Source organism: Dendropsophus ebraccatus, chromosome 6, assembly GCF_027789765.1.
Source record: "Dendropsophus ebraccatus isolate aDenEbr1 chromosome 6, aDenEbr1.pat, whole genome shotgun sequence".
NCBI classification, from domain to species: domain Eukaryota; kingdom Metazoa; phylum Chordata; class Amphibia; order Anura; family Hylidae; genus Dendropsophus; species Dendropsophus ebraccatus.
This window is the reverse complement of record NC_091459.1, coordinates 53,067,140-53,081,179: the sequence shown is the minus strand read 5'-3', so window position 1 is coordinate 53,081,179 and position 14,040 is coordinate 53,067,140. Positions and strand designations below refer to the sequence as shown.

General features: G+C 40.2%; 1 protein-coding gene across 1 annotated transcript in view; it reads left to right on the top strand.

The window, feature by feature from the left end:
* The window catches only part of HBS1L (HBS1 like translational GTPase), an 89,839-nt gene that overhangs the window by 38,179 nt on the left and 37,620 nt on the right, over nt 1–14,040 (top strand). The window contains exons 6-12 of the mRNA XM_069974983.1: nt 4,116–4,348; nt 6,713–6,878; nt 9,932–10,049; nt 11,869–12,015; nt 12,712–12,786; nt 12,871–12,988; nt 13,441–13,509. Of these exons, the coding sequence (XP_069831084.1) occupies nt 4,116–4,348; nt 6,713–6,878; nt 9,932–10,049; nt 11,869–12,015; nt 12,712–12,786; nt 12,871–12,988; nt 13,441–13,509 (926 nt within the window). The remainder of the gene's footprint in view (nt 1–4,115; nt 4,349–6,712; nt 6,879–9,931; nt 10,050–11,868; nt 12,016–12,711; nt 12,787–12,870; nt 12,989–13,440; nt 13,510–14,040) is intronic.

Genomic DNA, 14,040 nt, shown 5'->3' with positions numbered 1-14,040 from the left:
GCTTCAGAGACGGGTGGACTTTATAGAGTATTTGGGAGTAAAAGTTTCTGCAAAACTGGAAAGATATGCCATGTTAAACCTTAAGCCTTATTTGCATAGATTGGAGGGAAAGATCAAAGTTTGGCTTAGACTACCGCTGTCTATGACTGATAGGATAGCCCTGGTGAAAATGGTGGTTCAGCCACAAGTACTGGTGGTTCAGCCACAAGTACTTTATTTTCTTAAGGCGGCACCGGCCTGGATCCCGGATGGATATTTTATGCGTCTTGAAGTGTTGCTAGGTAAACTGATTTGGGGAGGTAAGAGATGCTGACTTAGGTATCATACTTTTACTCTTCCATCCGATATGGGGGGTTGGTCTTTGCCAGATTTTTGTTTTTATTTTTTACGTATAAAATTCTTCACATTAGGGGTAATGATAATGTACACTGGAGAGAGATGGTTTTTAGGATTGAAAATTTGAATTATCAATCGTGGTCTCTTCCCACATATAAAGATTGGAAGATGGTGCGAATGTGGGGGAAAGTATGGGGAAAAATTAAGAAATATTTGGGTATTATAGGGTACACATCTTATACACCTCTGTGGGGGAATTTACAGACACAATTGGATACGGTCAGAGATCATGGTTTTTGGTACACTCACGGGATCACTCGTGTGGAGCATTTATTTAGGGCTGGATATTTGAAGACCTTTGAGGAAATTAAAATAGAATTTGCACTACACTGATCTCACTGGTTAAGATTTAGGCAATTATTTTACGCAATGAAAACCCAGATGGGTGGGAGTAGGGCTAAGTTTCATATTTTTAGTTTTATGGAAAAAGTAGAAGAAATGCACGGTAATAAGAAAGGGGAACTGAAGAGACTATATATGATTTTCACAGAAAATTTATACGCAGATTGGTTTATTAGTAGTAAGAAAAGAACAGAGTGGGAAGAAGAAGTAGGAGAGGTGACAGAAGTAGAGTGGGATAATATCCTAGGTAATGTTAGGAGGTGTAGTTTGAATAAAAACCATCAGATGGTCCAGTTTAAAATCTTACATCGTTTACATTATCATCTGACCTTTTTACGTAAGGTTGGGGTTAGATTGGATGACACATGTCCTAAATGTGGCCAGGTTGGGGCAAATTATATCCACATGTTATGGAGGTGCAATGTAATACAGGTCTTCTGGAGGAAGGTTGTGGACTGTATGGTTGAGAAAATGGAGATTGTGGTACCATATTGTGCGAAATATATTATACTTGGCTGCTCGGTGGGCTTGGAAAGCCATCAGACCTTTGTACTTAAAGCTTTGCTCTTAGCCAGGATAGTAATTCTGAGGGCTTGGCTGGACCCCAATCCCCCTGTGTTTGAACGGTGGTTTAACCTCATGGGGAAAATACAAAAGTATGAAAAAATATTAGCTGGGGCAAGGGATAAATCCAGGAAAAAATATTTGAAAACCTGGAGGAAATGGTCTGAGGACTAAAGGAGTTGTATGTTTTTTGTTTTTTTTTTGTCCCCCCCCCCCCTCTCTGGCCAGTGTCAGGGGTGGGGGGGAGGGGGGGATTTATAGTACTTTGGATTAGTAGGTATTTGTACTCCCTGCAAGGAGAACTATTTGTATTGTCTTTTTATGGAAAATAAAATAAAAATTATATAAATAAAGGAAGTCACTGGAAAATGGATCCAAACATACAGTCCACACAATTGCATCCATTTTTTTTTTTTTTTCATTTTATTTTAAATAAAATGCATTTAGTAAACGGACATCAAAAAAACAGTGTGAACCCAGCCTTACACATGTAACAATGTTTATAATACATTGGAATAACTTAAACTACAAATGATACATGATTATATAACATCTGTGACCTGGTTATACCATACAGCTTTGATGATTGTACAATACACACACTCAGCTCTGCTAGATCAAAACACATACAGCTCTGCTACATCAGACACAGCTCTTCATACCCACAGACACAGAACTCGTTTAGTTTAATTGCACATTGTTGATTGTTTGTTTTTCTGGGTTCAGAAGGAATAATCATAGTAATGATCGTAGTAATGATCGTAACTAACGATTATCATTCTGTGCAATATGATTTCAGGTTACCGATAAACAATCTCGTTTGCGAGTTTATCGTTAATCGTTAAAAATCGCTCAGTGTAATAGGACCCTTACAGTACCTATAGGGAGCCCATCTTCCAGTCTTGTGACCAATTATATGACTGACATCACTAAAGGTCCTTCTGGTATTCAACTCTGTTCTGGATAATTTCCTGTGGGCTTGTACATGTAGGAATGCACATGCACATCATCTCTACATTCCTCACCAGACTGGCGCTGATCTCTGATCAGTGCCTACTAGGAGGAAGTGAGTGTTAAAAATACGGTAGGTATGTATGTATGTATGTATGTGTGTGTGTGTGTGTATATGTGTGTATGTATATATATATATAATATATATTGTACACTATCACATTAGGTGCGAGTGTGCGTGTACGTGTGCAGTCTTCTGCCTTTCCATAGAACGGATCAACGGTATTATTGCAGAGCATGAGAGTTAGAAGACTTGTGGAGGCACAGAATAATTCTTTTATTGAGCAGACCTGTTTCGAGGGGGTAACCCTCTCTGGTAAATAAACCTCTGTCCCACTCATGTGCTGGACGCACAGATTTTTATGGCTAGGATACATTCTTGTACTTTATCCACTGCAGGTTTGACCAATATAAATAAGTACCTCAAATCCACACCAAATCAAGTATGTGCCGAACGCACCCTTATAGATGTACAATAAGGGCATGTTTACACATACATGTGGATTTGATACTGCAGACTTCATCTACTTATTACGCAGAGATGCCCTGCACCAGTGTGTCCATCACATGACCAGGACAGATATCTGGAAGGAAACAATAAGGTCCCCTTCATACTTCAGGAAAGTTTCTTGACCCATCTGATTCTATTGGACACGGGAACACCCTTCATGATTCTTCCTGAAGGATGTCCGTGCTGGGAAATAGGGCTGGAAATTATAGGATATATTCTATAATTGTCTGGAGTCATATACCTCACAAAAAGTTTTGGATGTTTGGCTTGCAGTTCTGTAGTGACTAGACACACCTGCCCCCACTGTAACACCACCAAAGGCAACAGTAGCTGATGCCTAATTCTCTCCTACTCTGGATGAGGTACCAGTGGGTGTCAGTGCTGTCCACTGATGAAAGTCGATTCATGCTGACCAGAAATTATGGCCACCAATGATCTTCTAGGAGAGCATTATGCATCAGCCACTTGTGCCTTTTGTAATGATGGTGTTACAGCGTCGGCAGGTGTGTCTAGTCAATACAGAACTGCCCAACGCTTTGTGAATGGTAGAGTGACAAGCGCTTACTAATTGTAAAACCCCAGGTATCCAGTCATTGTGCCTCTGCATGAAAAACAACGGCCTAATTATATCTTCATGGAGGATAATGCTCCAGCTCATCAAGGTCGCATCATTAGGGAACAACTGCTGGAGACTGTGGGACCTCGCATAAGGTGACCTGTACTTTCTGCAGACCTGAATCCTAAAGAAAACGTATGGGATCAGCCCTGTAGAGCCTTGTAAGGGCCCTATTACACCAACACATTATCTGACAGATTTTTTTAAGCCAAAGCCAGGAATAGATTTGAAAAGAGGAGAGATCTGTCTTTCCTTTATTACTTGTTCCCTGCTTATAGTCTGTTCCTGGCTTTGGTTTAAAAAAAATCTGTCAGATAATGTGTTGGTGTAATAGGGCCCTATCTCTTTACCCTAATACCTCAATAACCTAAGGGCCGCCCTTAAAGAAGAGTGGGATGCCATGCCTCTGCAGACATTAACGCGACTTGTAAACAACAACAAAGCTGGGCACATGACATGTTACTGATATAGTGACATATTTTGTTGGGGTATAATAACATATTTGTTTTGGTTTAATAAATTGACATAATGAAATCGCCATTACATGCTTCTACTTATATGTCCTACTTTATCACTTTTTTACATTTTTCACAAATTTCACCTGTAAGCCAAACATCCCTAACTTTTTGTGAGTAGTATGTGCATATATAATGTTTAGTTTCTTGCTTCTAACAGTGCATCATCTGAACTGAATGGTACAAAAGGCCAGGCTATGGATGACATAATTGAAGAAGCTGATAACAATGGGCTATCCCCTACGTTATCCAACGCATCTAACAACACAGAAGACCTGAATTCTACCCCATCCCAAGTGAAAAGTATTGGCAAATCAAAGCAAAAGATAAATGTTAAAGAGGAGCTGGAGAAAAGACAGGGAGGAAAGCAACTACTCAACCTTGTTGTCATAGGTACGAGCACCACTATCTTATGATATGCTGATATGTATTACATTTTGTTATTATGCCTGCTTTCTACACCAGTTAAAATATTCGAGTTTGCCCTTGCGTTTTTAGCAATTGAAATCTTATATCTCACCTTGCACTTTCCTCTAATGTTGTAGTAAATCTGACAGATTTCAGCCATTGAGGTCATTCAGGCAGTACAGACCTAGACAAAACTGTTGGTACCATTTCGGTAAAGAGTGAAATGTCATTTCTTTGTGCCATGATTTCTAGTTTTTATTGGTATCATATTAGTGTAAGAGTAAAACTTTGATTATCTTTTTTATAATTTTCTTCTAATATATCATTTTAAAAAGTCAGCAATCCGTGTGTGTGTGTGTGTGTGTGTGTGTGTGTGTGTGATTTTTTTTTTTTTAATTTACGCTGTTCATCGTTTGGGACCATTGTTATATTTTAAATATAATTCTCCACGCTGTCATATGTAATATGTTTAATTATTATATAGTTTAAATATTTTTATTTGAATAATGGGAAAGGAGGTAATATAAATTTTTGTTGGGGTATTTTATTAGGGTTTTTAAAAAAGTTTTAAAACTTTTTATTTTTTTACTCATTTTATATTGCATTTGTAAGTCCCTTAGGGGGCTTATATATGCTTTGATTGCATATACTAATTTAATGCTATGCCATATCATAGCATTGATCGGTGTTATCGGCAGTCTGTGCATAGAGTCTGACAGAGCAGACTTTATCCATAAATCAGAAGGAATCAGGATATTGTAAAGTGGTTTAACCCCACCTGTCAGTCTAAATGATCAGGACCCCCACAGCCCCAATCATTCAGTGACTGGTGCTTATTAGAGATGAGCGTACCGGGTTCGGGTTTGAGTCCATCCGAACCCGAATGATTAGCATTTGATTAGCTGGGGCTGCTGAACTTGAATAAAGCTCTAAGGTTGTCTGGAAAACATGGATACAGCGAATGAGACTATCCATGTTTTCCACATAGCCTCATGGCTTTATCCAACTTCAGCAGCCACCGCTAATCATATGCCGAAAGTTCGGGATCGGTTGGACTCGAGCATGCTCGAGGTTCGCTCAGCTCTAGTGCTTATCCTTAAAGTCCATGATCACTATGCATCACGTAGTTAATGAGAGGCAGCCGCATGAACTTGGCTGTCTGCCATTCGCTCTGGCCTCACTGCTGTGTGAGGGATGGCTCTCATTGGAGCGGTCCTGCACACTTTTAAAGCCCCTTCACTACAGGAACGTATAAATACATTCCTACCGCACGGTGCATGTGCAATAGGACCATGTATACACAAATTGTGGAAGTGAAGGGGTTAAGAAACTCTAATCGGTTTTATTAAACAAGAGTCTTTTTTTGCAGGGGTAGTGCGGCGCAAAAAAATTATTCACAGAATAACACACGTTACAAAGGTATACAACATATTCTGTGAATAATTTTTTAGCTCCGCACTATCCCTTTTTAAATGGTTACTTTTAACATATCAAAAAAATGGTCAACTACATTTTTGTGTACGTTGAAAAAAAGAAGAAAATTCAACTGCTTTTGATCTGTTTTCTTTATAATGGAAGTAAATGGGAAAGAAAACGAATTCAAAAGGTTTGCACACAATTACATCCATTTTTTTATTTTTTTTTATAAAAGGTATACTTTAAATAGACTGCAAAAACGCAGTGTGAACCGGGCCTAAGTTGTGTTACTATTTATTAGCACCACAGGTGTCTTTACCCTTCGGTCATTCTATTTTTAGGGTGAGAAGTAGTCACTGTGCGCTTTGGTATTATGATGTGTACCGCACTGAACATGGAAACCAAAGAAAGGACATACTTGTTTCAGAAGATTAAAGCGAAAAGTATAGACAAACAAGTTAAAGGTTAAGACTTTAAGACTGTCTCCAAACAGCTTGATACAATTCAAGAGTTTAAGATCTATGGGACTGTAGCCAACCTTCCTGAATGTGGGCACAAGAGAAAATTCTGAATTGAAAAATACAAAAGGACTTTGTACCTACTGTACAATGAACATGGAGGAGGCTCAGTTATGTTTTAGGGTTTATCTGGCATCGGGAATCTTAAAGGCAAACTTAACAGCAGGTTAGAAGCATCTAACCTATGTTCCTATAGTGCATGGGGCCCTGAGGATGAAGTTTATTTCCTTACCTTCACCCTTCTTTCTTTAATGAAAGGGTACTTACCATGTTGTCTAGGTTTGTACGTTCCAAAGCGCATTGCTTGGTTGCCTACTGTTCTGTAAGGTTTATTTTTAGAAGCTGAAAACCTGAGTTACTGCAGTAGGTTGGGACAAAGGTGTGAGTGTTTATGCTGTATTCTTTCTTAATCCAGGTCATGTGGATGCCGGTAAAAGCACACTAATGGGCCATTTATTATATCTCCTGGGACATGTAAACAAGAGAACTATGCATAAATATGAACAAGAGTCCAAGAAAGCGGGAAAAGCTTCATTTGCATATGCGTGGGTGCTAGATGAGACGGGAGAAGAAAGGCAAAGGTATTTTTGGGGTTGTCTGGGATTTTCTATAAACTAGCATTGCTTCTGTGGGTGTTGTATGTTCTATATACACTTTCATTTTTTATTTAGTGTTCTTTGGCTCAAATGACCATTCTGCCTGCGTTTTCTCTATTTCCTGTGTCACGCTCCCTGTCTATTTCCACTGTGTTCCAAAGTATCTGGTCATTTAGGTGGGTGTGGTTATGTGTCCACATTGATGTAGCCCCACCCCCTGTGGGAGGGGCTAATATCTGAGCCAAGTAGAAACTGCAGCAGCATCACATGGTGGAGACCAGGAGCTGATAGCTATGTTGTGGGGGGCACAGAGGTTAGCCATGTTGCTTTGTAGTGTTGGAGTCCTGGGATCAAATGCCATCAAGGATAACGTTTGCATGTATGCCTCCAATGCCTGCATGGATTTTATCACACACTCTAACTTATTGTGAGCACCATTGGGTGACTACAATATGACTGACTACAATTTCTGTACATGAGTAAAGTTCACAGCAGCACAAACCAAAAGTAGAATGGGGCGGGTGCCTGTCTCACCACTCCGGCCCAGGGGCGGCAGCAAATCCAAAAGAACGTTGAGAGACAGCACTTCCAAAGCAATAAGTGGAATTTTATTGACACACCAGTGCGCGACGTTTCGGCTGTATTAGCCTTTCTCAAGCAGTGATACACTTCATTACAAAGTCAGGGATATATATCCAAGTGCAAGTAATTACAAATCCAAGTGTGATAATACAATCAATAGTGCATAATTGAACAAAATTCTTGATACAGTGAATAAAAATGACATACCACATTGTGTATGTGAACATACTCAAAATTCAGCCACAGTGATGAGGGTTGATCATAGAAAACACCAAAGATCAACATACTAAAATACATGTTAGTGTTAATGGGGTGACAACGTTGCAGGTTCCAGTAATGAACATCAAAAAGATAAACAAAAAAGGCATGTACATACATCAGACCAGGAGGCTGGATGAGGGTCAGGACGCCAGACAGTGCAGTCGCTCCGGTGCTGCGTCACGTCAGCGCGTCCCCAGTATGAACACATGATCACTGGTCCGAGCCGGCGGATCTGATCACGTGACCACGACCTGCATCACATGACCGGACCGACCATGCCCAGTCGCGCGCATGCGCATGAGCGCACCGAGGCCAATCCACAGACAGGAAGTCCGAAACCCATGGCAGCCATGATGATAGTGGGCAAGGATTGCCCATACACGGAAATTGTGGACATAAACTGATCAACATAAAAGTGGCACTAGGTAAAGTAAACAGAATAAATATAACAGAATAAAGTAAATAAATAAATAAATAAAAGGGGACTCTAAAGGGTAACTAAATGGAATAATCCGATTGTATATATAATGTGGACAAGGAGAGTATATCATAGATTGTGAAATCGCTCAGGGGGATAGCATAAGGGTCTAAATAAGTGTAGACTGTGAGACAAAATGAGGGGTAACGGGTCCAGATCCACACCTGGCCCAATGGGTGAACCATCACGTCGTGAGACAACAACGGCTAATACAGCCGAAACGTCGCGCACTGGTGTGTCAATTAAATTCCACTTATTGCTTTGGAAGTGCTGTCTCTCAATGTTCTTTTACAATTTCTGTACAGCACTACAGAATAAGTTGGTGCTATATGAATAAAGGAACATTGTTACTATTGCACTGTAAAGATCTACAGTGTTAGGGCAGTGCTGCTACTGCCTATAATATGGAGAGGAGGGAAGGGAACATTACTAACCACTGAGACATACATTTCCCAGCCCTGTAGGTGGAGCTAGATTCCGAGAGGAAGGGGTGGAGCAGAAAGCTTCCAAAGCTGTGATTTCACTGCTGACCCCTGGTACCTGGGATAAGTTCTTTATGTGAACAAACACAAATCTAAAAAACAGCAACAGAGGAGTGTGCCCAGGAACACAGAGGCGTGGAAACAACAATAGGAAAGGGGCAGATTACAAATGATTCTCTATTGCAATATGGAAAAATGGACAGCTTCTTAAACTATGGCATATAAATGTTTTTGGCATTGTCTGGGTTATTCTTTCTGTCAAGTAATGTTGAGTGGACTTCACTTTGACTCCTGGTGGCTGAAGAAATTGGATGCTGCTTTAGGGAGTCCTGGAAAACATGGATACAGCCATGGGCATCTAACCTTTCCCGCCAGGGGAAATCAAATGCCAGGCTTACGGGTTCAGAGAACGTTACTGGAGCTGAACTCTTTGACAGAAGCCTTCTGTTGGAGAAGGCACCAGTAGACCTAATGACCAGTTCCCTTTCACCCATTTTAATATAAACAACTTGATTGGCCTAGCTGCAAAACAGCTTGTAGTATTAGATCCAGCTATTCCAGTGAATATAATGCATGGATATACCTGGTCTTGTTAGCAACTACTTAGGGCCCTATTCCACAGTAACGATGATCGGCCCCATTTGGCCCGATTCAGCCGATTATCGTTCGGTGAAATACAGAGAACGATCACCCTTATTTTGGTTTATAGATGGAAGACCCCCTTGCCCACTCTGACTTCCCTGTGCCTTAAAGCTGACCTGTGTGCAGGAAAACATGGGTAAATGGCTTTTGGGCTTACCTTTTTTTAATCTCCATAGACCTTTCCAGTGCCTATATATAATCCTTTTTTAATATGTAAATGAGGCTCAATACTGCAGAAGCCCATGTGACTCCAGCACATGTGCTATATAGGTAGATCCAGAGTTATGATGACTAGCCCTACCCAGCCATTACTGGTCAACTATAAAGGGGTTACAGAATTGGTGGCCTATTGTGAACTTCTGCAGATCAACTGTTTGAAAGGGGTGAAGCACTCTTGAAAGGCACAGTGCTATAGTACATTGTAATCATTGTCATCTCCCAATAGTACGATATGTGAAGGACAAGCAAAGGTAAACATTGAAGAGGCTCCAGCGTTCGCGCAGCTATCCTTTTGATAAAGCTGACTGATGAGGTTGTGCAGATAATACCTATTTTTTGTGATTGATGTTGCTTTTTTCATTTGGTTGTGGTAGAGGAGTAACTATGGATGTTGGCATGACCAAATTTGAAACGAAGACTAAAGTCATTAATCTGATGGACGCCCCGGGGCACAAAGATTTCATCCCAAACATGATTACCGGAGCTGCACAAGTAAGTAGTCATTTTGCACATTTTTTTTCCCCCTTGTGCTGTCAGAGACCCCCTTTTCTCTGACCGCATGTTAATACAAGTCCGCTATAGAAAGAAAACAAAATTATCAACGTATAAGCCAAAAATAAATCAAGACCTTTTGACCAACAAAACAGTCAAATGGATACCCCGGAAAGTAATGTGGTGTGGTGTGGTGTGGTGTGTGTGTGTGTGTGTGTGTGTGTGTGTGTGTGTTTGTTTTTTTTTAATACATTGCTTTAATAAATTTATTTTACTTTGTAATATAATGTCAGTAAAATAATTGTATATATATTTTTATTTATACATCATTTTACGTTGAGTTCAAGCAAGTGGAGCATGTGCTCCTCTGCTGCTTTGGGAGCTGCAGGTCTGTCTAAGCCATGGTCCCTACTTTGCTGCTTTGATCTAGCGCTGGTGCAGAGTGCTATTGATATAATACACAGGGGATGTGGCCTTTCAGTACCGCTTTGTGTGCAGTAGCGTCTAAACAGCGAGCAGTGATGACTACTAAAGCAATGTATTTAAAAAAAACACTATTTTAAAATATAAGAGATGGTAGAAAATCAAGTTCCTTGTGTCGGCTCGGACACAAACCAAAAATATTTCTATCTACTTTGTAGGTGCTCAGAAAGCTGAAAATAGCTAGGGACTGTTTCATGTGGTTTCTGTAAGTCCCATAGAGGTTAGTGGGAGTTGCACAGAGTTGCTCTGTTCTCATAATTTGGGGGTTTTGGTAACCGAAGCCCCCAGTGCTATGCTCATTTCCAATTAAGTTCTGTGGGAGTTGTGTTAACTGCTTCGAACAGTCGGCTTGGTTGTTTTAGCTTCCCAACCTCTTTTGGTGATTGCAGTTAGGGTATGAGAGTAGAGGTCTGATCTTTTCAATATTGCAGGACCTACATGTCTCAGACATGTACAGTATGGCTTGTCCTGTAGATATACCATAAATGTTTAGATTAGAATCTTCCTTTATGATTAGAATCTGTTATGATAGGAGAAGATCTTGTGTATCTAAATGGGATGAGCTATTAAGGTTTATGATATTCCAGAGATTAGAGGTCCACAACTTTAGTATTTTAACAAAGCGAACTCATTTTTGAGTTACATTCGCTTTAAGTGTTGCATATGAATAATACGGCGCCAGCGCGGTCTATTACCGGGCACCGGCTTGGGCTGAAGCACTGGAGGTGAGCCGGCCTGCCCCCAGTGGGAGGAAACCACCGCCCCTTAGAATCAATGGAACAGCATCACAGAGGGGCTTCCTCCCCAGTGCTTCAGCCCAGGCCGGCGCTTAGTAACAGACCGGCGCCATAGAACCGTGGCTGCGGTTCAAAAAAAGGGACCGTGGCACTGTCTTCCCTGTGCCGGCACCGTTCTTTTGATATGCAACACCTGATGGTACATTCGCTTTAAATGTGAGGAGACAAGAAATTTGCAGATGTTTCAATGTTAAATTTGACACTAGTTTTATACAGTCCAAATTAGCTGGGAGCGCAGGAAGCAATGTCGTCAGTAGTTAGTGCATATAGTTATAACTCAGGACTACAGCAAACTTGCTGAAAGTTGGGGTTTGCACAGACCCGAATGATCAGCATCTGAATTTGAAGGTGGATGCAGTCTAAGAACTGCCTGGAAAACTTGGATACAGCCATTGGCAGCATCTCCTAAACATTTTCAATAAATTATTGTAAATCCTTTTACATGTCTACATTTTTATATGATTGTATCTGTAACCTGTTTTATCAGTTTCTTGTACTGTGTGGCTTTTCTGTATACAAGCTGTCCTCCTGTCTTTTAGGCTGATGTCGCCATTTTGGTTGTAGATGCCAGTCGTGGGGAGTTTGAAGCAGGCTTTGAAGCTGGCGGACAGACACGTGAACATGCTCTTCTGGTCCGATCTCTCGGTGTAACTCAGTTAGCAGTGGTAGTCAATAAGATGGATCAGGTATAGCTTTTCCTCAATGGTCACAGCTGGGCTTGGAGATCCGCAATGGATCTGCACTGATCAGCGGATCGCCAAGTAGATTTCAATGTAAAAATTTATTGTCTTTGAAAGAAAGCATTTTTTTTATATTTTATTTAATTTATGGTATTTTTCCTGAACCATAAATTTTGGTATTTACAGGTCTTGCACACATAATTTAACAGAATAAAAATTAGTTTCACTGTATTAAGGAAGATTGGGGTAGGAAGTAGTTGGTAGAGGAAAAGAAATCCCCTCATTTGCGTAGGGCAAGAATTCGGTGTGAAAAAGCTTTTTAAGTTCTAGATGAGACAACTTGGAATTTGATCATTAAAAATATGAAATATGAGTCAATAAATGGAGATGTATGTTAGCTCAGAGAGGGAGTGAAACTATACTTACCCGAGGATCCTGGCCACCAGTCTCAGAGCGGACAGCGGTGGCCGGGAACCTAGGCAACAAGTTGACAACAGAAGAGAAAGGGGCCAAACTGCAAAAGAAAGCAAAAAAATTGCAAAAGTTTAGGCAATGGAAATACCCCTTAAGGATTGAGGTGCTCGAGTCATCTGTATACAGGAGACAAGGTATTATTAGACAAGGGAAATGCTTCATTTACTTTGATATTTCACAGATGTGCTTTATACCATGGTACATAATAAAACATTTGACCTTTTTCAGGTTAATTGGCAGGAGGAAAGATTTCGTGAAGTTACTAGTAAGCTTGGACACTTCCTAAAGCAAGCTGGTTTCAAGGTGATCTAGTTTTGGATAACATTTCTGATATGACACAGGGCATGTGCAATCTGTTGTACTACTTATTTATTTCACCTCTTGCAGGACAGTGATGTTTATTACGTTCCTACCAGTGGTCTGAGTGGTGAAAATTTGGCAAAAAAGAGTGAAATACAAGAACTGACAAGTTGGTACCAAGGACCGTGCCTTATTGACCAGATCGGTAAGATTTTATTTTACATATTATCCAAACAATTTTTGTATAATCTTTTATGGACCAATACAGAGAATTACTACAAAAAATGCACAAGTCAAAGTCATCACTACTTTATTCACACAACAGGTACCCCCCCCCCATATAAACAGTGTGTCTGTGTGTTAGTTGACTGTTTAAAATTACACTGTAGCGAATATTTTTTTATTAAAGGGGAACTATCAGCAGGTTATATTAATCAAATCTGCGGGTAGCTCCATAGTGCGCACGGGGCGCTAAAGGTGGAGGGTATGTCTGTTACCTTAATCCTCGGTGCTGTTTGTTCTTTCAAAATCAGATGGACCAAGGATTTCAGAATTTTTTTTGCTGGAGTTCTACTTTAACCATGCAAAACTAGACCGTCTGGGGAAACTGGCTGATAAACCTACTGATGGCTATTTAATTTTTTTTTTTCAATGCAGATTCTTTTAAAGCTCCACAGCGTTCAGTTGATAAGCCTTTTAGGTTGTGTGCATCTGATGTTTTCAAAGGTAAGAGTTTCCCTTTCTTGGATTAGTCATATGTGCTTACATGGTTTCCTTATCCAGATACAGCCCATTCTGTCCTAGGTACCTGTATTTACATATAAATGGCTGTTGTAGCTTTTTCTCTGCCACCAGTATACTTATATAAAAATATAACGAAAATCATGTTTGCTTTGCTGTTTTTTTTTTTTTCTTCCTCTGTATTTTATTATCAGAGCCAATGGAGTAAAATAGACAGAAGACAACAGTACTTACTGTAAAATATTATTTATGTGCACAGATTACCTCTGATCATGGCAGTGTGCTCCGCTCATCCAAAGGATGTTTCACCTCTGTTCTCCTTAAGAGTGGGGGGGTCGCAGGAGTTGGATCCCTACCAATCAGCTTGTTATCCCCTATGCTGATCATGGGATCATTTTATTAGATGTTTAACATGGCAGTACCAGGAAAAAACCTGTGGTGATGCATGCTTTTGGGTATAAAGAGGGCTATACAAATCTCATTCAAACATTCAAATCTGTTTGCTTACAGCAGGGT